The sequence below is a fragment of the Cardiocondyla obscurior genome, linkage group LG03 (assembly GCF_019399895.1).
Source record: "Cardiocondyla obscurior isolate alpha-2009 linkage group LG03, Cobs3.1, whole genome shotgun sequence".
Classification (NCBI taxonomy): domain Eukaryota; kingdom Metazoa; phylum Arthropoda; class Insecta; order Hymenoptera; family Formicidae; genus Cardiocondyla; species Cardiocondyla obscurior.
This window is the reverse complement of record NC_091866.1, coordinates 8648047-8671603: the sequence shown is the minus strand read 5'-3', so window position 1 is coordinate 8671603 and position 23557 is coordinate 8648047. Positions and strand designations below refer to the sequence as shown.

At 43.3% G+C, this 23557-nt stretch overlaps 1 protein-coding gene across 7 annotated transcripts in view; it reads left to right on the top strand.

Moving 5' to 3' along the window:
* The window catches only part of Mura (ring finger protein murashka), a 36452-nt gene extending 13581 nt beyond the window's left edge, over window positions 1-22871 (top strand). For 4 of the 7 annotated variants that reach the window (XM_070674852.1, XM_070674850.1, XM_070674851.1 and 1 more), the window contains 9 exons: window positions 12006-12591; window positions 17224-17425; window positions 17501-17588; window positions 17708-17793; window positions 17943-18542; window positions 18681-18884; window positions 19057-19340; window positions 19427-19733; window positions 19816-22871. In XM_070674852.1, coding sequence (XP_070530953.1) covers window positions 12323-12591; window positions 17224-17425; window positions 17501-17588; window positions 17708-17793; window positions 17943-18542; window positions 18681-18884; window positions 19057-19340; window positions 19427-19733; window positions 19816-19890 — 2115 coding nt within the window. In that variant the 5' untranslated portion in view covers window positions 12006-12322 and the 3' untranslated portion in view covers window positions 19891-22871. Of the gene's footprint in view, window positions 1-12005; window positions 12592-15381; window positions 15681-17223; window positions 17426-17500; window positions 17589-17707; window positions 17794-17942; window positions 18543-18680; window positions 18885-19056; window positions 19341-19426; window positions 19734-19815 lie in introns of those variants that run through there. The other 3 variants (XM_070674853.1, XM_070674855.1, XM_070674854.1) reach the window with 3 other exon arrangements.
* Window positions 22872-23557: the final 686 nt, after the last annotated feature.

Genomic DNA, 23557 nt, shown 5'->3' with positions numbered 1-23557 from the left:
TACGCGTTCGTTTAAAATAGTGCCGTCACGAGCAATTTTATCAATTACGTCTCAGTCATAGAAGAAAAAAAGACGCACAAAGTGAAGGCTGAAAACACAATTTAAAACTGTATTTCCAGAGCGAGTAGTTTTCGAGTTCTCTGATTACCTGGCGCTCGTGGGAAACATTAATAATTAATTTCTTTAATATTAATAGTCATAAATAATATTAATAACTTTTTCAATTTTTATCATCGAGCCAGCGCGATTAACTTCTCTTTTCGTGAAAGAAATTAATTTTATTTATTTTTCCCCTACTTCTGCTTTTCATTATTATTATTATAATTATAATTATTAATTTCGTTTGCAAAACGTATCCACATTTGATAAGGAATTAGATTTTAATTGCTCGGGTTACAATAAACGTTACATCGATACGTTGCTCATGCGAACGCGTCACTCGCTTATATCACGACACAGCCGTGGCTTATCAGAGCGGTTTTTTAGACTCACCAGCGTGATGTAAAAAATGTTTTCCAACGCGCGGCCTGACCTATAGAGTAAAAAGACGGGAAGATGGTCTTCAAGCCCGACATTGAGCGCGCACATGTACATTCACGCAGCCTGGCTGCCGTTCTTAGGCGCTTTAATGTGTTCCTCGTATGTGCACGATAAATAAATAGAATAAGTGACTCGGTTATACGATCGACTCGCCGACGTCGATCGTGCAAACACATTCATCGTTCGCATTTATATTATCACGTATCGCGTACGTGATAATGCAAATGTCATGCGAACGACAAACGTTGACGCTGCTACGGCGTTTGGAAAAAGAATTACAGCTGCAGGAATACGTTAAACGCGAAGACCCGCCGACAACCTCGCGCTGGTGCCTCGGAATGTAAGCCAAGATCGGAGTTACGCCGATGATTTTCCGTCGCCCGGCCGATTTCCCATGCCAGTTGACTGACGCACGTGTGGAACACGTTTCTGTAAAAATGCGAGAAAGTCGAATATTTATTGGGTGACCTTTTTTTTTCTTTTTTTTTTTTGACGGCACAGCCCGGATCCGCGTTAAGTCAAAACTTTTGTAATAATAACGAGCGCGTTGAAATACCGTCAAAATCAAACTAAAATGTCACATAAACATTCGGCGAAGTATATTTTACAAAATAATCCTCTGTCTCTTCTTTGTATTTTTTTATAATAAAGCTCGCTCTAATTAGCGACGATTGCAACGACACTATATTTATTTATTTATTTCCCCTTTTTTTTTTCTTTTTTACGACTGCTAAATTATATAATTAACGACGCTCTTACGTGTGACTCTCGCGATAAGAATAAAAGAATCGGCTAGCTAAATGATTGAAGTATCCGTGAGCTCGATTCTTCGACTTCTAAAGTGACTTCATCCATCGGGGACGCTCTCGAAATTGTATAATTACATACCCTTTCGAACGTGTTCCAAACGCGCGTCTCACGTATGCTCTCTCTCTCCATCTGATTTTAGATTTATTCTCCTTTGTCGAAATAACGCGCGGTCGATTCGCTCGGCTTCTTCTCCACCGAGAAGAAAATACAATATCGTCGCGATAAAACTACGGTTCCTCGTCTCTTTCTGAATATAACATGATCGCATCCATCCTAAACTCGACGACAGTGGGTGCTTTTGTCTCTCCCGCGGCCACTCTCGGTTCACCGCGACGCCCGAGTATACGTGTTCGGGACCTTTTATGTAACCCGAATGATAAAAAATGGCTTCTCCGGCCGGACCTTCGTAAATATCTCTCCACGAGGTTAGAAAGCCAGCCGGGTAAACTTTTCAATACGGTCCGCGGGGTTCTGACAGAGCGGCGATGTCGTGTGCCGCAACTTTGCCGATGTATCGCAATCCGCGGGGCCGTGCGCGTTGATCTTATCGACGTCTCCGGGGGAAAGGGAAAACGTTTCCTCCAAGTTTTCCTCTCCGAATGAAGAAACCAAAATTTACTTTTCCCCTTACGCGAGGAAACGCGCACACATCCGCGCGTGCAGCGCATGAATCGCGCGTATGAAGCTCCGCGTTACGCTCGCCGATAGTAATCTCCGACCGCGAGCATAAATCAATGCGAACAAAAGAATCGAGTCCGCGTTTGGAATTGAAATATCACGATACGTCGCCGATATCGCCTCGTCGCTTTGCCGATTATCTTTCGCCGATATCGAGGAGGAGAGGCGCGCTCGGAGCTCTTCATTTTGAATAAAGAATATATTTGCTACGGCCGCTCTAAGATTCCGGGTATATTGCATATTTACGAGCGGGCCGAGCAGCAAATAAGGAAATTAAGCGTTTCAAAATGGCTCGAAAAAACGATACATGCCGTCTTCGTGTGAACCGCTTGCGAAGGAACGTCGCCGAACTTTCGTCCCATACGCGAAATCCGCCGGCGGGCCAACGAATTTCGCGCCGACGAACGAGAATTGTTCATCGCTTTTTTTTTTTCCCGGAGTGTTTAATGATAAATTAAGAACGGGAGATAGATAAGGGGGTACTCACCAAACAATCGCGCGCAATATATTCGAGGGTAGGGTAGGACTGGCGTCGCCGTGCCATCGGTTCGGACCCACAGACCCTAAGTCCCCGCATCGCGCAAGCTGCTCTCGGCAACTCGGGAATATTGTTCACCAGACACGCGGCATATGTTCATGAAGGTCTCATAGCGGCGAGAGAGCAGGTGGTGGCCGGGGGAAGACAGGTATCTCTCGAAGGTTTTTTTTTTTTCTCTTTTTTTTCTTCAAGAAGCGGCCGTCTATCGCCGCCGAGCCAGGTACCCGCGATCGAAAGGTATTTTCTATTGTAGCCGCCGCTGGTCTACGCCAAACGGATAGATTTCGGGCGTAAGAATCTATAGCGAGTACAATACTGCATCCAGACCGCGTGATTCTTCCACGGAATCCCTTTTTAGAATTTTATTCCGTCGAGGGAGCCCTACGCCCTCTCTCCGTCCTGAATAACTTCGGTGGAAGGTCCTGGGAAAAGGGAGTAAGGGAGGAAACGCGAGGCACGTTTTCACCGCCGTTGACGAAGGTGTTTTTGCAATATCCGTGTCTTTTTTTTTTTTCCTTTTTCCTCCTTTTTTTTCTTTCTTTCTTTTTTTTTCTATTTCGATTTCTACGTGACGTTGTCATTTCCCGACTTATCTGCTTCTACGTGTAACATTGCTTTACGCTGATAATGACACATTACGAGAATTGTGAATCAGCCGGCAACGATAAGAGAAAGCACGCGTTTTCCTTTGAGCGAAGTGAGCGGAGAGCATGTGGTATGGAACAAAGCCTCGAGTCCTTATGCAATTATCGCTGCTTGTGCTACCATTACCTGCAAATAAAATTACGTTAAACTAGAAGAGTAATTACTCGGTAATCGTTATCAATTTCAAAGCTAATTATGCGTATTTCGTTTTTTCGTATTTGGCTTTTGCTTACGCTCTGTTGTAGTTTCGATTTTAAACGGCAATCTGCGCTCTTACCTTTTACCGAAGCCGTACAAAATATTCGACAATAATTATCTCGATCGAATAGCGAAAAGTATTTCCGAGCGTTGTGAAATAGAGTTGGCGTATCAAAAAAATATCACGCAGTGGGTAACGGACGAGTGCACGCTTCAACTTATTCTCTTTTAGTAGCCTACGTTCTTCTTTTTTTTCTTTCTAGAGAAAGAGAAAGAGAATATATTAAAATTTGTTTTCTCTTTGTCTTCAATATTGATACGCGGTCGTGCCAATCGGCTCGATCGAGAAAGCGTGGACGGTGTTTAGAGCCGCGAATGAGCAATGCGCAATTTACCAGCTTGCGATAGCCTCGCAACAATCGCGGATTGCGCGTCGCAATTGTTGAGCACTTTCGCTCTCACGAGCGCATCGCCGATCGGCCGCAGAAGCCGCTGCTAACGTTGCAATAAATCCGGAAAAGCTCTCGACCGTGATCTGGCTTTGTAAAAAAAAAAAGAAAAAAAAAAATTCGTGAAAGTCAGAAACCGTGACTTGGATTCAGGAATGTCGGATGTTTACATTGGCATTATATATGGAGCGCGATTCGCACGCGAAGACGTGAAATTTAGATTATATTATAAGTTTTCTGCACTCGCGCGTGTTCGTTGTATTCTGTTTAAACAGAATTTTTATTTTTTATTTTTTTCTTTAAGATTTAATTGCGATTTCGTACTTTTATATTAAAAAATACCGTCCCCGTGGTATTTTTTATTCAAGTTTCGCGCGGGCGTATGGTGTTTCTCTAGGTGAAAAGACATTCTTTCGACTAAACTTTTCGTGGAAACGCCTCTCCTCAGCAATATGGACGTGGACGATTGCCGTTCCCTGCTGCGAAGGGCCGTAAGGCACGAAGGGGAACAACCATCTCTATCTTTTTTATTTCTCTCTCTCTCTTCCTCTCTTTCTCTCTCTTTCTTTCTCATTTAACACGGGTATTATCTGTAGTCACCGCACTTTTGCCCTAAGCTGCCATTGTAGAAACATATTATTATAATTACTTGAAATTCTCCGCGGTATTTAAAGCACCACAATTAACAATCCAGATGAAATACGTTTTGTTTCGTTATATTAATGTTGAACTCCTTTTTGGATCTTCCTAAAAAAAAAAAAAATCAACGTTAGTTCAACCATCAAAAATTTCTTTTTTCGCGTGATTAGATGCCGTGCAAGTTGCGTAATATCGTGTGCGCTTCTGCGAAGTCCTCACAATTTAGAATTTGGCGAAAAAACGTGCGCGCGTGATAGTGAATTGAATCTATAATTAATTCACGAAATTTATCTCGTTCCTTCCTCGGGCTAATCTTCTTGTCGATATCAAGAACGTTTGAGTAACCTTCTCCTTACGACAGATCGGAGCCGTGCGCGAATTTCTTGCGATTAGTCAGACGGCCGTGACGGAGAGGCTGCAAAACCTTTTTGAGCGATAGAGACGCCAACGTGCGAGTCGGTCCGCGCTCGAGTAATTGCGCGATTGCGCTCGGCCCGTAAAACCCGAATGCAATCACCTCGTAGGTATATACACGTTCGATAAATCGAAACGGCTTCCCGGGGTTTCTTTGCACGTGGGACTGGTTCGCCGGTTTTTAACGTACGCGAAAGCTGCGTATCCGCCGATCGCGAGCGAAGCATCCGCGCTCGGTCGTGCGCGATTCCGCGTAATCGTCGGGAATATCGTTGTTTATTAATTATAAATATAAGAAACAGTCACGTAATTTAAGATCGCATCACACTTGCACCGATGCGACCGTGTTGTTTCAATCAACGAGAGGCCGCTTCCGACTCCGGGCATTTTTCCGCCGTTGAAAATCCTGCGATGTAATATTTAATATCGCGGGTCTTCCTATTATCTGTTTACAATATTAAAGTTTAACTGAGGCTCGTTAGCTGTCGGATGCTCCTCGTGTTGAAGTGGTCGTTACATCTTTTTTGGAGTAGTTCCTTCTTTATAATTGCAAATGACGGATTATTCGTAAAAATAGGCGGGGATTTACTCGACCTCGGGATGGAAAGGTGTAAAATAATTAATGCACGCACGCGTAAGGAAAGGAATTTTTCTAGTTGGTACAACGTACAACGGCGAATCGCGATTAAGCTTCGTTAACGCGATAAACTGTAATGACTCTTGCGTCGAGCGAATATTCTTATGTGTTTTGCGTTTATAATAAGCGCGCGGCTCGCTATATTTAATTTCATTCTTTGCTGGTAATTAATATGCATGAAGAGTTGAATCAAAGATAGCGGAAAAAGCGACAACGATCGTAACAGTAAAATTCTTTACGTCTCTTTTTTTTTTAAATAGGGAACCAATATGTCAGCTTATCAAAATTGAAGTTAAATTTCTAGCTTTAAAGTAACATTTATATCACTGTCGGGAATAAACGATGTTATATGGCTCGTGTGACTGTTGAAGTATCGATAAAAGTCAAGTAAAAAAAAAAAAAAAAACGCAGCGTTGTATTACAGAAGTATTGTTCAAGTGAGAGCAAACGTTATATTACTAAAAACTATATTTTATCTCGATAGTTTTTATCGATTTTTCTTCTATAATTTTATTTGAGAGAAAGCAAAATTTGAAAAAAAAAAAAACACAAGCGAGAGAAAGTAGTGGTTTCGGATTTCTAATATAAAATTGTAATATAGGACAGGTCATTGGGTGAACGATTAAGGAAATTTCATGAATAATTTGTTAATTAGACCCGAAAAATTGTGACGGAAAGTAAAAAAGGGAAAGAAAAAGAAAGGAAAAAAAAAAAATTAGGGTGACGAGAAAGACGTGAAATCAGTAGTCGGATCAGTATCCCTCAGGGAGCAAGGTGGGTGTCGGTACCTTCTCTCTCTTTTCCATCTCTCCGTCTCGCTTTTGCATGGTGGTTCTCCCTGTTAGTCTCTCCTTCGTTCTCCATCTCCCTTCCTCTCGAGGTCTCTGAGGTGCCAGCCAGTTTCGTGATACGAAGCGGTTTGGATCGATAGAGAGTGAGCTCCTTCGAGCTCTCTCGGCCTGGCGATTCCTGGAGGATTCGGAGGCAAGCCGAAACTCTCTTGAAGAAGGCCCCCTCTTCGGCAAACCAGGCCTCGATTTTCGACCCGGGGACCAATGACCTTTGTTCTTGTCTGGAGGGCTTTGGGGGACTCGAGTGGACGATGAAAGTCTGAAGATCGACTCGGGCTCGAAGCCGAGCCGAGCCCCGAGACTCCCGTGTGCAAGGCGGACGCCAGCTGTGCGCCGGAAAATCGAAAACGCAGCTGCTCCGAGAGTCGACGCCGCCGCTATTTCGAAGGAGTCGATGGATTTCAAGCCGATAGCGTGTTACACGGCCGCTACACTCGAATCCATACCGAAATTGTTCGAAATAGCACGCGCGCGCGCCAAGCTCAACTGTGTAGAGCACACTTGATTTACACATACGAGATACGCGGCCGAGTGCAACAGCACAATGTGCGAGCAACAAAGTATAGGGAATTGTACGGCACTTAAGTGTGACTTCAATTTTTTTCTCATCGCCGATAATAATTTAAAAAACTTTTCCCGTGCGATCTGTAAATCTCATACGAATACGCTGCGATCTCTCGTATTCGCCAGCGGCCTCCTCTTCCTCCGTGAAACTCGTTGCCGTATATTTTCGTGCTATATTTTAGAAAAGGAGGTAAATAATTTTCCACTTTGAGATGCTCTTTAGTGACGTTTTCCGGGATATTTTACGCAGAGAGCGTTTCTTGTCCGACACAAAGCGGAGAATCGCTAAATCTTCGGGCAGTCTAGCGCACGGCATGTGGCGCGTCTCCGTCTTATCGAATCCAGGTTGCCGCATAAAATGCGTTTCCCTTACGGTAAATCTCGAGTCGCAGACGTTAACGCATTGTCTGTTTTCCGAGTTTATATATATAAAATATCTTGCATTTTATATTAATTAATATTCATCAAAAGCGAACCGACAATAAGTAAAATATTTCTTCAAAGTAATCACGTCACGATTATTAAACAAGACTGCCTATTTTATAGGCAGTGCGTTGAACAGGGCGTTCTCTTCTTGACATTTCTCCATAGAATTCGAAATTTCTAGCGTCTAAAAATAATTAATTCCATCTCACCGACGCTTACAAAACGAGAGCCGGCCAGCAGGTACACCGACGCGATTGGTCCACCGATTGATTAAAGCTTAAACACTTTAAACGATTAATCCGGAACGCGTACGACGTTTGTTAATTCGGGCTGACTGTCCTTTGACTTCGCCTCGCGTTTTCGCTTTTGTCGCCTCTTCTTTTTGTATCCCTCAAAGGAATAGAAAAAAAAAAGGAAAAAAAAAAGAGGAGAGAGCCCAGCGACGTCGCCGTCGTCGTCGCTACCGCGAGAGCAGCGCGTTTAAAGGTAAACGGGTTTCTCTCCGCTTGCGCAGACACCGTACCACATCCACCAGGAGGCTGGAGCCCGGCTCTCTCGCTTGGTCTCGCTGCATATACATGCGCGCAGCATGCGCCCGGCACGAATCGCCACGCATATCGAGGCAACGGTGCTTGCCTGCCTGGCCTGCCTGACTGCCTGCCTGACTACCTGGTTGTTTGGCTTGCGATGTCCGCTCGATGCATATCCCACGCACGGTTTCACAGTTTCGTGAGCCCGATAAGAGAAATTGAAGAATATCGCCGCGCGAGCAGCGACGCAAACGCTGCAAATGAGAAGGCAAAGAAGCGATAAAAAGAACCTTCTCTTTTTCTTTTTTTTTTCTCTTTTAATTTTTTTTTTTTTTTTTTATATTTTTAGCTTTAGAGATAGTTTAATTTCGGTTAAGAATATCCGTTCGTCTGTCGCAGGCTGAGTTTAAGAACCTTGTAGCATAGGCGAGTAGTACGCGCTCGCTGGCGAACGCATCGATGCAACGTTATCGCATCTGGAAACGTCGTAGGCCGATGGAGAATAGGCTATACTGGTCTTTACAGCATGAGGATCGATAATTCGTTCTTCCTTATAAAGTCGGATAATCCAACTTGCTCAATTTACCGTCTCGATTCCTTTGTCAAGCGCTGTGTACGGCGCGCGGGCTGGTCGACTTCCCGAAATGACGAGTTTTCGTTCTCGGTGACGAGACCCGGGCTTCGTGAATATTTATCCGCGCGAGCTTCACAGGGGCCGATTTCACGCGGAGACAGAAGCCGCGATTCCGCTTTTGAGCACCTCAAAACGCGTGAGAGCGTGCCTTCGAGAACGAACGTCTCGTTTCGTACCAGTCTACATTTGCAGTTGCACTGCGGATCGTCGTGGCGAGCGATCTTTCGAAATATAATTTTTATTTTCCCCTATTTTATTTCCCGACGGCTCGAGAGACTTATTTCCACCGCTGCGTTTCTCGCAATGGTTTAAATAATTATATTTAACTTCTGTATATATTTCTCTTTGCAGCATCTGCAAAGTCAAATGTATCTGAAGCAGAATCGCATTGTATAATTCCGTGTTGCGCTCCCGTGTCCACGTTGTACCTTTATCGAGAAATAGTTCTTCCACACACGATCAATAGTCGCGACGCCACGGCAAGAGAAACGATATTGAAAGTACAACAGTGAAAGAAATGAAAGAATTCGTCATTTTGTACACGCGCATGTTTTCACGTACGCTGATGTACGCACCACATGCACGCACGTACGTGCGTATAAGTCATTGTTTGACGACCTTTCTCGTTCGAGTATATGTATAACATTTTGTTTAAAGGTATTTATCACGGAACAGGCTTTGCCTTTTTAAAGATCAAGCACTCCGCCCTTTTTTTTTTTTCTTTCCCCTTTCTCTTCGAGCAGTCTTGCTTTATCACGTTGTCAACGACGAGCAGGCGAGCTAGCGCGAGGTGAGGAGGTCCGCCTAAAAATATACGACGGACTTACGGTTATCGTTCGGGTCCGCAGACATTTTTCCCTCGAACACGAACCCGAGGCCCGCACGAAAGCGGAGAGAGGGTCTCTCGAGGTCCAGGCCCAAAAGCAACGGGGCCTGGATATTCCGGTTCACTTAATCGTTTCCTCGGACCTGCGCCCAGGGTTCACGAAGGCGGCCCGGCGATGCCACGATGGGTCCCTCTGCCCAAAAAGCCTCACAAAAAGCAGCGGCGAGCCGAGAAAGGATCCTGAGAAAAATCCTCGGTCTGTCGAACAACGCAAACAGAACGCCGCGTACAACTTGGTTGAAATTATCCGCCGGGAGATGATATTCGTCTGACTTTTTTTTTTTTCTTTAAGTTAAAGGTTGCATTGTGCGCTTTTAAAGTAGAGCTGCAAGTATTTCCTTTTTTTTTCTTTTTTTCTTGAATTGATTCGGACACGTTATATTATTTCGATTAAAAAATATTAAGGTGGGATTATGAAACATTAAGTTTTTTATAGTAAAAGCAATAATTACCGATTCGTTATTTATGCAAAAATATGAAACTGCAGTTTTAACGCCCCTGATTCATCTAACAATGAGATTGTCCGCAAATTAAATGACGACTGTGTGCGTCGCGCGTATTATGATACAAAACTTATAGCCGCACGCTGTTTACGATCCTTTAATTATAGTTAAATATGCTTTAGCGTTTTGTTCGGTATTCACGTGCCCGGAGTACTTTGCACTTGCGGAAATTACGGAGATCAATTATGCATATGATATTCGAATCGAACGTGTTTCCGGTAGGGACTCGCTTATCCTCCCCTTTAATTCCTTCTCGATACGATATGCCGCCGCCCTTTTCACACCATTAAGTTAATCGCTAAAACGCATCCTTATATGTTTTTTTTTTTTTTTTTTTTCTTACTGCACGAAACTGCCTTTCTGCTTTGTCTTGTACGGCGCACGCAGCTATTACTCTATTTCTTTCGCTTGCATAGATTATAGTTAACATTCGCATCAACCAAAGTAGCAATAAACGTCGTTCGTATCTTTATGGATGGTGGAAACTTTTCTTCCATTTGTTTTACCTTGCGCTTCGACCTATCGACACGACTGTATGCATTATTTCTAAGTGTCTCTCCCTTGTTGCATTAACGACTGATTGTACCTCGATTCATTATGTAAATATCGCGATCGATGCGAGAAAGAGAGTAGCGTTTTTACGTACGATTTTACCTCCTCGTGCCGCTTAAAATTCGAGATGTGTAAGGTGTACGCGGGCCTTTGCGTGCCGGCGAGCTGTTGAAAAGGAGCGCTTATTCAGATATTCGTCAATTTTTACAGAACTAGCGCGACTTTTCGCATAGTTGATATTCCTACGTTTCACTAAAAAAAAAGAAAAAAAGAAAAAAAAGACACTTAAACAAGATAAAATCAGATCGTGCAAAGGTATGCGTTTAATATCGAAGCAACCTTCTACGTTGACATTTAATTATCACGGCAATTTATGACGGCAGAATAGATACTGATCTTCGTTATATTTCAGCTTTTGATTTTATAATTTCAATTCAATCGGGAATTTATTGTTATCAAAGTCCTCTTGCGTGGCGGCGCCGTATTTCATAGCTTCCTCGCTTGCACCACGGTTGCAATATAAAAGTGCCGATGTTATCCGTTAAAGAACGTTACCATTCATCCTTTTCGACAATAGTCGTGTTGTTATTTAAGTTGTTAATTGAAAAAAAAAGGAAAGAAACAAAGATTTGCGCGAGTGGAGGTATTTACGACGCGCGCGACATTTCCGGAAATTAGCGGAGTAAATATTCGCATTACGTGATTTACTAGCGTCCCACTCAATTTATTAAATTTGATTTACGTGAATTTTTATTATTTTTTTTATTTTTTCACAATTACGTATAGTCGCTCCTTTTCACGAACGCCTCGTCACTACGACACCTTCCAGTGTCGGTAAAATAAGAAAGCATACGAAGGGAAATCGAGGATTTGGCAGACGATTAGAGTAACGTTAACGCAATATTATCAAAAGCTATTCACGAATAATGAGCTTGACGCGTATCAAACGTCGGAGAACGTATCCGATTTGGCCGTCAGTCGATTGCGCAAGTCGAACATTAGAAATTGTTTGCGAATGAAACAATACTTTTGGATAAACGCAAACTAGCGCGGGATATATTTTTCTCACCGCGGCTTTCTCCCGATTGACGATTATTCGATGGGAATGCTGAAGTGCGGCGCTCGCGGGAGCAGCTTAATTTCTTTTTTTTTTTTTTTTCTCTCTTTTTTTTTTTTTAATTCAAAATCAAGGAAATAAAACGTAGAAAGATCTCGAGTCGATTCTGGTTTCCGGAGCAGGAATCGACGGCTCTCTTCAGGAAATAAACACGACACGATCGAACGAGTTTCCATGGCGAGAAAAAATATCCAAGTGTCACGGGGCACGATATCGGCTACCGGCCAAGCTCGGACGTTCCCTCGGCGGGTTTATCTCGCGTTACGAAATGTCAAGTCGGCGCCGGCACGAGTCAGAAAGACAGGGAGAGAAAAGAGAAAGAGAGAGAAAGAGAGATCTGTCACATCCGTTAAGTATCCTCCCCGACTAGGTAACATTTAAATACCCTCGCCAGGTTCTTCTCGGTGCACGTCGATCGGTTCAGCCAGTGATCTTGCGAGAGAGGTGAAAAGACAGCCGGCTTTGGCTGGCTGCGCCCAGCGTCGTGCGCGCACGTCGAGAGGGAACCTCCTTGTACCAAGCGTGAGGAAGACGACGACGGCAACGACGACGACGACGGCGTCGGCGGCGGCGGCTGCGGCGACGAGGAGGAAAAGGAGGAGAAGGAGCACCGCTGGACGAGAGAGCAAGTGACAAAAGAGACAGGGTGAAGCAGAGAGAAAGAGGGAGATCGGCGCGAAAGAAACGGAGAGAAAGGAAGACGGACGGAGGATGAATGGCCCCGGGAGTCATCAGCACCGCAGCTTGGGCATGCCGGGACGTTACAGAGCCGTGGTGGCCAATGGCGCCCCATCGGGACCTCACGCGCGCACCCCCGCGTCCTCCCACCCCCGGAACGGTGGATGGCATCCCCACGGTCTGCATCAGCAGCATCAGCCTCAGCAGCAGCACCAGCACCAGTCTCAACAGCAGCAATTTGCCGCCGGCAGCAAGGAATATCCGTACCGGCAGTGCCCGCCACCGTCACGATATCACAATGGGTATATTAACGAACTCCCGTGCTATTGCGGCCGCCGCGCTGTCGTGAATATACGCGAATTTTCCCGGCGTGCATGTTCCAAGTGCACAGCTCAGACGATATCGTGACGAGCATATTTCTGTCGAGTTGCCGGTAAATCTAATTTCATCCCCTCCCCGTTCCCTCCCCCCTCCCCTTTGCAGATTCTTCTATTGTAACGAAACGCTTTGTGACATGTCTTTTTTTTTTTTTAATTTTTTTTTTTTTAATTATTTTTTTATTCTTTCGTGTACCGATACCTCAATTTGCATTTTGATCGCGAGTTTCTCTTATTAAAAAGAGAACGTTTTATTAATTGAGTACGAATGTAACAAGCTCTATTTTATTTTATTTTATTTTTTTTTTAATTTAATATTCGGGCACCGCGCGATAACGAAAAATACGCATCTTGTTTTCGTACATTTTGATACCTCAGATAGTGAAAAGCAATTACCTTACATTGGCGAAAAAGTTGCCGGACGACAGGGAGAATAAGACGAATTTGGGACGCCCTGTACAATTTCCACGGACTTTCTACCAGCTGTAGAAAGTCCGGAGTAAATAGAATTCCGTTTATTCAGCGTCTGGAAAACGCTCTCGATCTCTATCAGATCGTTCAAAAGTCGACACGCGTTTCATTACAGGATGGATCGAGCTTTTTTTTTTTTTCCTCTTCCTTTTACCCGCGCGGCAAAAATTCTTGCGCCACGGCTTCCCCATTATTCACCGTGCGTTAACAATCTCGCGGACCCGGCGAATACGGCTTAGCGAAAGTATCGCGCGATGCGCCGTATATTTACAAGACAAAAAACGATATACGGACACACGCGGAAGTTTCCAATAATTTATATGTAAAGTCAATTTTATAATTAAAACCAAAGTTGAAATATATTGCATTCAGGCCCAGGCTGAGAGACCGCGCGCGGCTGCTCGCGTGTATTTAATTTTCACAGAAGCTGAACGTTGAAGAGTCGACGATTCTCTCTAATCAACGATAATCAACGGGCCCGCCGCGATGACGTGCTCGCGAGACGCGCTTTATTTCCGCGCTCCTCGCACTTTTTTGAAACCCTTTTTTTTCTTTTTTTTTTTTCTTTTTTCTTTTCCTCACCGGTTCGCACGCGCGGTGAACCGTTTCTCGTTTATCCTGCCTTAATTTAAATCGGTTTATCGATTTTCCTTCTCTCTCTCTTTCCCCATGCCGACCGCGTACACTTTCGTCCTATACATATATACATGTATTATATATGCGAGTGTGGAATCGCTGAATTTCATTACACACGACTATTATATACTTTTGCCGCACTTGCGTGGATATATCACAATCTTACAGATTTACGAACGTTTAATTAGAAATTTCTCGCGTACCACATCCCGTTAATCTGTTGTTGATCTTGCATAATAAAATTTCGGGCCGACGGCGGGTTGCTCGGAGAAACATTTTCGAGCGAAGCTGCGGTTGATAATTTTTTTTTTTTTTATTGAAACGTTACGCTAATTCCTATTCGGGTTAAAAATGTATGTTTGCACAGAGGTTTAAATCGGTAGACTTTTTATTTATTTGCCTGGCACGAAATTTACGGCGTTTTGATTAAAGAAATAAGACGTTAGTGCCGATTCAATTTCACGTTGAAATAATTGGTGATTTTACTGTTAAACATTGACAAATCGTAAAAATCTTAAAGATAATTTTAATAGTATTAGATTTTGAGGCGCTCAGTGAAGAGATAATTAAAATAATTTTTTAGTTAATTTTATAATGTATTAAAATTTTTTTCCTTTTTTTTTTTTTGCAAATGCGAAATTGGTTTTATTGTTGTGGTGGTTATTTGCACGCGAACGAAAATGTAGAATTAATTATAAATTTGATTTCTAACGCGATTTTTCGTTGCTGATATATGTATGTACGTATTGAGGAAAAGTGTAATCGGTCAGCGGTATTTTGCATGTTAAAAATTGCAAGTTGCATGAAAAGAGACATTGGAAAAAATGTTGGCTCGTATGTTCGAATCACTATATCTAGCTTTGCCTATATATAAATTTATGTTGCAAACACGTGTCTATAATCAGTTTACGATTGCACGATTTGAGAGGTGCAAATTTTACGTTTATCGCAAGGTTACGCCATTAAATATAAACTTTACAGGATAAAAATGATTAATATACTCGATAGAAGGAAAAGAAAAAAAAGCAATCCAAAAATAGAAACAAATCAGTTAGCATACATACATATAAAAACGTTTCTGTGTCTTTATAGACATTTTATCGCGAGGAAGACTTTTCGACGCGACTCGACGATTCATAATTTAATATTTAATTAATTGGCACAAATTTTACATTCTTTTACAAACTGATATAAATTGCAATTTAATATTTAGAAGTATTCCTTGAGAGAACGCTGCGTATTCGATTCACACGTACACTTTTAACAGCCGACAACGAAGTTAACTCGCGGTTTAATTAGCGCAATAAGTAACACATGTTCCGTAGCGGTCTATCATTTTTTCCCTCGTGATTTTCCTCGACATTGGTGGAAGCCCCATCCTCGCTGCGGTCGTGTCCAAACTGGTGTAATTCTTGCAGCCTGACGATATCGCTGTTGACGCACGACATCGACATCTTTGAGAGCCATTTAGCTCCGCCAATTGACTTTAATATCCATCGAGAACGAATGGTTTTACTACGCCCCGCTTAAACATTTTACTTTCCACGACTTTTTTTTTTTTTTCTTGCCACATTTATACGTTCCGCTGGTTATCTGTCGTTCAGCATACTCGCGCTCTTATCAGTTTTGTGCCAGTGTGCAATTACAGATTTCTTTCTTTTTTCCTTTTTTTTTTCTTTTTTTTTTTTCCTCTCTTCCGAGCCGTCTCGCGAATGTTGACGCGCGCGAAAGATGACCGGAGCAAAAAGTGAAACGGGGAGAGCGCGATAGGTTCCTCGATAAAAGTACTTCCTTTCAGGGAAAATCCAGTCGAGTGCCATAATGCAGTGAATTGCAAGTACGTTAAACGAACTGCGAGTGCAATATTGACGCCAAGCCGTACGAACGCCGCACGCGGACGAAATTATGTAAATAGCATTACGTTACATCATGGTACCTACTGCGAGAACGTGGTGCGACTATTTTACGAACGGCGCGTCGTGCATTATGTAACGTTACAGTTCGGCTTACATAGGCGACCACGTGCATTCTTTTGTAACGCCGCTCCGCGGGAGCGCGAGGCGGGTCCCCGCGATTGTCTAACGATAAGCAAATCCGTGGCAAATAAAAATAAATGTGCCGCCGCGGGTTCGCCGAATCGGTTAACTATTACGGTCAATTTATTCGTCTGTACTTGCTTGTAGGTCAGGACGAATGCATCGAGTTCCATCCGCGGCTATATCCGAGGGACGGCCTTTTGACCGCGGACTCGCTCCCGAGAGTTCGACGTCCGCTTTTCCGCTTTAACCGAAAATTGAAGACGTGAATGTCGGGCGAGATTAATAACGTTCGGGGCGATATAAAATTATCACCGCTCTTCGAATCTTTAATACGGCCGGGCCGCTTCTAATTTCGGTCGTAATAAAATGTCACCGTTCAAGAATTCGCCGAGCGCGGCAAGAAACGGGCATACGTCGGCCTCGCGACTTATTTATCAGCGGTACCCCCCGAAGTATCACTCGCGATTTATCCGACGATATTTCGCTTCACAACAGCGCCGCGGTTCCCCTCTTCCTCCTATTCTTGTTTACGATGCGAATAAGACGGACATCGCGGCGGCGAATATCGCTGTCGCTTCGGTTCCTGGCCGACTGGGAACTTTCGCAAACCGCTTTTGCGGGAAGGAGTTTTGCTCAATCGTGAGTCTCGCTCGCGAGGTCTGAAATCCCGCGGACGTTTGCAAAATCGCTGTGGCTTCTGCAAATAATCGCTCACGGAGTAAACTCGATGGTTTTTATAGTAGACAAGCCACTCGCGCATCGACGAAGAAAATCCGGATTTTCGCCCGGAAACCAGTTTGGCGCGCCGGCAAGACCTTCGAGCGGGACTAAAATTAATTAGACACACGTCGAAATAGATCGCGTTTCGCGTCCACGCGGATCAATACGCACGCTTGCTCGCAAGCACGGGGACCAAGCTAAAGTAGACTCGTTCAAATTTGCATTACGTCGAATTTCCGTCACTTCCTTCGCTCGAGTGTCAAATTAAAGTTCGCGATATTTTTCAGGAGCCATTCCGTTGTCGATTTTATTAAGGACGAAGAGATTCGTCTCGTTCACGTTGGAAATTTCGCTCTTTTAAAAAAGAATTTCTTTTCTTTTTCTTTTTCTTTTTTTTTTTCATTCTTTTTATTTTATTTTATTTTATTTTTTTTTTCCTTCACGCTTGAAGAAAAGCTCTCCTCCTCAGCGGGCAAGACTCGCGTTGGCAAAGTTCCGTGGCCGCTATGTACGTGACTCATCTCGTTACGCGGCCAGTATATCGGCGCTTATGACCGAGCGAGTTATCGCTCGGCAGAGAACGGCGTATCTCGCGAGGATTTACTACGTATTTTCCGCTCGCGTTTCCCGTGCGCTGCCACCGTGTGTGCAGCTATCTCGCGCAACCGACTCATATATTCTCCCTACGCAGGGACTGCCCCGGGGTCGGCACGTCCTCTGGACCGACTGGCAAGGAGGTTTCCTATCACGGAAACGTGGGTGGAAGCAGCGTGGGATACAAGCCACCACCGCAGCACAGCCCACAGACGAGAGGTCCGTCTCCGCACTTCCCCCAGGAACCGGTAGGCCCACCGGCCAACTCCCCACCGTTGCACATCAATATCTGTGGACAGGTAATACGCCTTTCTCTTTTTTTCCGTCTTTCTCTCTTTCCTTCGCTAATTATATCAACTACATTGTCATTTCAGGAGAACACCATGCGCGGCCCTATACTGAACATCAGTCCCGGCCTCGGCGCCAGTGGAGTGGACATGGAGTATCGCAGGAATTCCCAAGGTATTTTATTCCTCGAGCGTTTTGCGACAATTTAATTGAACAAAAGTAAACCTTAGAAATAATTTTTCTTGATTGAGGAAATGATTTATACATCTTGGTTTTTTTTTTTTTTCTTTTAGCCACAAACCAGCTACCTCTAAGTCCTGTGCAGATCCAACCATCGCCACCTTACTACAGGCAACCTAGTCAAGACGATGGCAGAAAAGTGAGAAGCTGTTTTGTTTCTCTAAAAGTGTTGATTAGTATTTTCCGTTGAATGGTTTGTGCAAGAGAAACGTGTCTCTTTGTCCCAAACGAAGCATGGAGGAAAAGTAAGAAAAAACGATACAAACCGTGTGATATTTATATTTGCAGAGCGAGTCGCCGTCAAGGAAACGTCGACGAATATCTCGCAACGGTGCTGTGTCGGGAATAGAGGTTCGAGAAACGACGCCGCCAGCGCCGACACCACCCCTGCACACGCCACCGCCTTGGGAATTTGGGGGCGCGCCACAACGGCGGTCGCCCCGCAATCACATATCCACCCGCATCTCAACGGTGATAAATCAGCGTTATCAGAGATATACAGATTCGTTCGGGTTCTCTTATTCTCCGTTCCTCGGTCACAATCCTCACCAGAACATTCACAATTCTCATCACGGCCTTCACAATTCGCATCACAATATTCACGGCTCTCACCCTCACGGTCTGCACAACTCTCATCATAACATCCATAACGCGCATCAGGCGCATCCCCATCCACATCCGGCGGCCAGTGGAACGGGGCATCATCCCGCGCAGGGTGCAAACGCGCCCGTGGTTGTCGACGTTGGTCAAGTCGGCGTGTCTGGCCTAGGAGTCGCCGTTAGTGGAGAGCCGCTGTGGCACCCACAGGCGTCTGGCTACAGGATTCCGTGTCAGCTTCACAGTCTCTATTCACCTCATGGAACGCACCCGTTTGGACACTCGTGCCAGGTAGGTCGGCAACAAGTTTGCCTGAAACGATCGAACAAATAATAGTTTAATTTTTTTTTCGATCTTTTCATAAATCAGTTTTTTAATTGTATTTTATTATATTCTATTAAGTAGGATATTTTTATATACATGTATAAGTCTTGTATTTCTCAGGTAACACATCATCACAATCATTACTCTGCTGCTCATCCGACGCATCCGAGTCACGGAATTGTCAGTCCTTTGGTGGGTGCCGCTCCTAGAGGGTACGCGCCACCAGCAGGTGGTGTCGCTGGACTGCACACTGCGGGTCCACCGCCCGTCCACACCGATTATACTGCGCATCATCAATTATCTCAGCAGGTAAATTTTTATTATAAAAAAAAATACATACTACATTTTTTTCGTTTAATCTTATTAATATTTCAGTTTTATTTTACGTCTAGTCTTGCGTGATCGCAAACATTGAACATGCTAGATGTTCGTGATTCACAAAATTTTTTCACTACGAACGTTTCTCCATTTATGTTTCTAGAGAGAAGTTGAACTCGAATTGATAGAGTCCCATCATCATCACAGAGTGGGCGCCGCGGCTGGTGCACCATTGCCGTTACCACACTCATATTCTCCGCCAGCTCTTACACAGGTGACGACACCGCCGCCTTTATTTCTGTCGGAGTCACGAAATAGTCAATTAGAGATTGTACAAAACAGAAACCGACGGTTAACATCTAGCGTTTTGCGACGGCCGAGATTCGGTAGATGGAGGAACACGACTCAATTACCCATGGCTTATCCGGGATATTTACTGCACTTCCTGTACGTACCGAAACTTTCACGTATTAATATAATTTCTAAGGCATGCGAAACAATAGTTTAATTCACATGGTGATATTTACTTGCAGTGCAATGTTCAGCAATCCACCGTTGTCTCCCTACAATCAGAATGTAGAATTGTCCTCGCCCGAGTCGGTTACGGAGAATTACGAAGCATTGTTATCCTTGGCCGAAAGACTGGGTGAAGCCAAGCCACGGGGTTTGACTCGTGCAGAAGTCGAGCAGTTGCCCTCTTACAAATTCAATGCAGAGACACATCAGGGCGATCAGACCAACTGCGTTGTGTGCATGTGCGATTTCGAGGCCCTCCAATCTCTACGTGTTCTGCCGTGCTCTCATGAATTTCATTCTAAATGTATCGACAAATGGCTTAAGGTGAGCCTTGCAACGTCCTTCGTCGTTATAATGTATTCGAGACAATGTTTTAATTATCATTCTGTTAATTTTTATTTTACAGTCTAACCGAACGTGTCCGATTTGCCGCGGCGACGCCGGAGAATATTTCGGAAATAGCAGCAACAGTTCCGACTGACGCCAAGCTAGCGACGTACACTAGCGCGAGACGCCACCATCGGGAACATTATTACTACGCGTTACGGGAATACCGGTCGTCGCGTTGCTGCTGTTTCACGCGAATCTGTGTCATTAAATATCTGCGTCATCTTGACCTGAGGATACGTCGACGACGATGCAACTGCTTACGGTCGGTGGTTAAAGAACCATCTTTCGACCGTTGAAAATAACGACGTTGAAACTGGCTAAATGCAAGTGATGAGTATAGTTGTGAACGTACGACGACCTCATTGTATGCCGCAGACACGTACATGGTAAGCGAATAATATCAAGCTCGTGAAATGGTGCAGCGTCTTTTCGTCTTGCGTTTTAAGAGGAAGGAGTAGCGAGACGCAATAAAAGCAATTTAGCAAAACGACGAAATAGTCAAGAGATTCAACGTTCCGTTAGGTTACGGCGCATTTCCTATCAAAACGAAAGAACAAGTTGGAGTTGGATATTTAGTTCTCGTTTATAACGCTTTAATTAATGTTTTAACGCTCATTAATTTGTATTGCTATTCTGCATTATCGAATTTATGTACATAAAATAGTTGAATACGCGAACATCGCAATTTTCCATTAACGTTCCATTTTTTTTTTAATAGTTTGTCTTTCAATCCAGTAATTGTATATATTTGCATAAATGCCCTTATACATATATGTGTGCGCGTACAAAACCAGTGTTAGTTTTGTTAAACGTTAACTAAAATGTAAATCACGAATTCTTTTGCAATAAAAAAAAAAAAAAGTGTTTAACGTCAGGTAAGGGAAAAAAAAATTGTAACTTCCTACTGTTATAGACTCTTGTGTCTTTGTAGTGTATATATATATATATGTATATATATACTATACATATATATATGTATATATGTATGTATGTGTATGTATATATATACACATACATATATAGACCAGCTAATTATTTTATTATATTATAGAAATGTATGTAAGTAAAATTAAAAATTAGTTGGCACCTTAAGTGCCGGTAGGTAGAAATTGTTGGATTATTGCACCAGATGCCACGTAACTATTTTATAAAATATCTGTAGATCCGTGTTTAATCTGAAAATTCGTTTACTCTCTCTTGCGGCAGTTGATCATAATTATTTTTTACCTAAGTGTGCTCTAATGTGTGATTACGATTATTATGCTACGCACTCCACCAGGTCTAATTTAAGTGATTTACATTCGAAATAAACGCAAGGAATCTTGAAAAAGCAGAATTGCTTTTAAACCGCGAGAGAGACAACCTGGCGCATGACGGTCGAATACACCCAAAAAAGAAAAAAAAGGGGGAGAAAAAAAAAATGGAAAAACGTAACGTAAGAGTATCGCTTCTGTTTCCTGCGTATCTACCTCTAATAGAAAGAAAACGAGACGATTCATATTTTTTTATATACACATCTCATAAACAATAAACATACCTATAATAAGTAAATGGGAGAGCAACCGGCTAGGAAGCGAAAGTCTGGATATTTCGATACATTCGAAGATTGACAAATAAGGAAAATAACGATGTAGAGTGAATTTCTGGGATTAAATGAACGCACGCCTCTAATAGTAAAATGCGAATATAACCTCGTAATTGAGAAATTTGTTTCAGAGGCGTGTAAAAACTTTTTCAATTGGAATTGAAAATACTGTTCCAGAAATATTCGTGGAAAAGCGGTTACAGCGTAGATCGGATTTTGCTACAAAACAAGTTGTGCACTTTTTAGTTTGACTATGTAGCTTCCTTATTTACGTGTACTTCTACAGCAGCGTCAGATCCTGGAGTTTTGTTTATTAATCTTGTTATTTTTAAGATGTTCAATATACATTGTTAGATAGTTTATGTTATTATATTGGCAAGATATGAATTGTTGAAAATAATTTCTTATGTTTCAAAATTAATAAAATTGAGGATTATGTAACGTGCATATCGTTTGGCCGTTTTTTTTTTTTTTTATTGACGTTTAGATTAATTTAGTTTAACTTTTACTCTCGGCGCGCTCCTTTCTGGGCGGAATAAAATACTTCCGCGCGAGTTTTTTCACGATAATCAAAGAGAGAAGTTCGAATATGCTGCTCGCTGTGAAGATTCAATAATCATTTCCAAGTATAACTCGCGAAAATTAGAATGTAGCTCATTACGAGGTTGCACTCACGAGAATATCAATCTCGAAGGACGTGCTCTAGCGATATGCAATTGGCGATCTGTCCGAATGAAATTAACTCAATGAATGTGCGTGTCGTGATGCGTGTGTGTTGCGTGTGCGTGTTTGTTCGACGAAAAACACTTGCTAAAGATACGTTTTGCCTCTGTACATTCGTTTCTCCAAAATGTTGACGACAAAAAACGCGCGAGATCTTTTTATCTGCGAATCATATCCACGCGTAGATCCACGAAATGTGCTGTCGACGTCTCGCGCTTCGTGATTTAAGCTTCAAAATAGCGTTAGTTATTGTATCGAGCGTTTGGAGAGGAGTGTTATCCGTTGCTGTAATAACGCGTAAGCAGCCTCGCGAATCCCCGTTGCAGTTATCTTTTCTTATTGTTTTGTGTTAGGGTAGTTTTCGTTTAAGGGTGCTCGAGAGGTTCGACGCCGCGAGGGTGAATCGTCGTTAATTCGAGGAGAGCAATCGCTCGATAGTCGGTCGGAACGCTGCCTTCCAAACATCCCCTGTTCTGATGAAACACGCGTCGCGTAATCGAAGTTCCCTTTACATTCCGAGCACTCGAAAAAAAAAAAAAAAGGAAAAAAACATTAAAAAAATAAAAAGAACAAAGAGCGAGCGAACGTGAGAGCGTCTCCGTTCTTCTTGTATCCTTCCGACTTCTTATTGCGTGCCTTTCTTGTACACCGACCGACTTTGATAGAGTACGCGCGTGTTTGTTTAAAGAAATACGAGCGATGCACCGTGTCACGTCCACGGAGTACACACAACAGGAAAAAAAAAAAAAAAAAAAAAAGACAAATATATGTGTGTAATCGAAATTTGCATTTTTATATTCGGTAAACGTTTAAGAACCCACGACGCATTAGCGACACGGCGATGTATCACGAATGCGTTAATAACTCCTCGAAAATAAAATAACGACTTTGTACGCGCGATCCCGTTTGGGATTTGGGTTTTAGCGTTAAACGTTAGCGCCCGTTCTAAATCGCGCGAGCTCTCGACGAGAGGGATGAAAGAGATATGCGAGCGAGGGGGAGGCTTAGCTATTCGCTCGGCGTTATAAATGCGCGGCATGTTTCCTGCGAAGCAGCGTCCCTTAACGCATCGTGGACGCGGGGGAGGAACGAACGTGCGTGTAACGCGTGCTGCGACACGTATGTCTAATGCGTCTCCACCTGCGACTCGCCGCTGTGCCGTGAAACGGCACACCGCGCGCTGATCTCGACCACTCTTTTTCGGCTGTCTTTAATTTTAAACACCCCTCTCATCTATGTATACGGCGCCTGTAACGAGATAATCGGCGCAGGTTTCACATGGCAATAACTAAATTATTATTATTACGATTATTATTATTATTTTTTTTTTTTCTCTTAATCTTTATAATAAAGATTCTCGGAGGATCAATACTTTTTTTTCGACTCTTACGAAAAATCGCTCTTGCTCTTTGTTCCATCTCTGAAGTATTGATCGCCCGAGTACACCTCT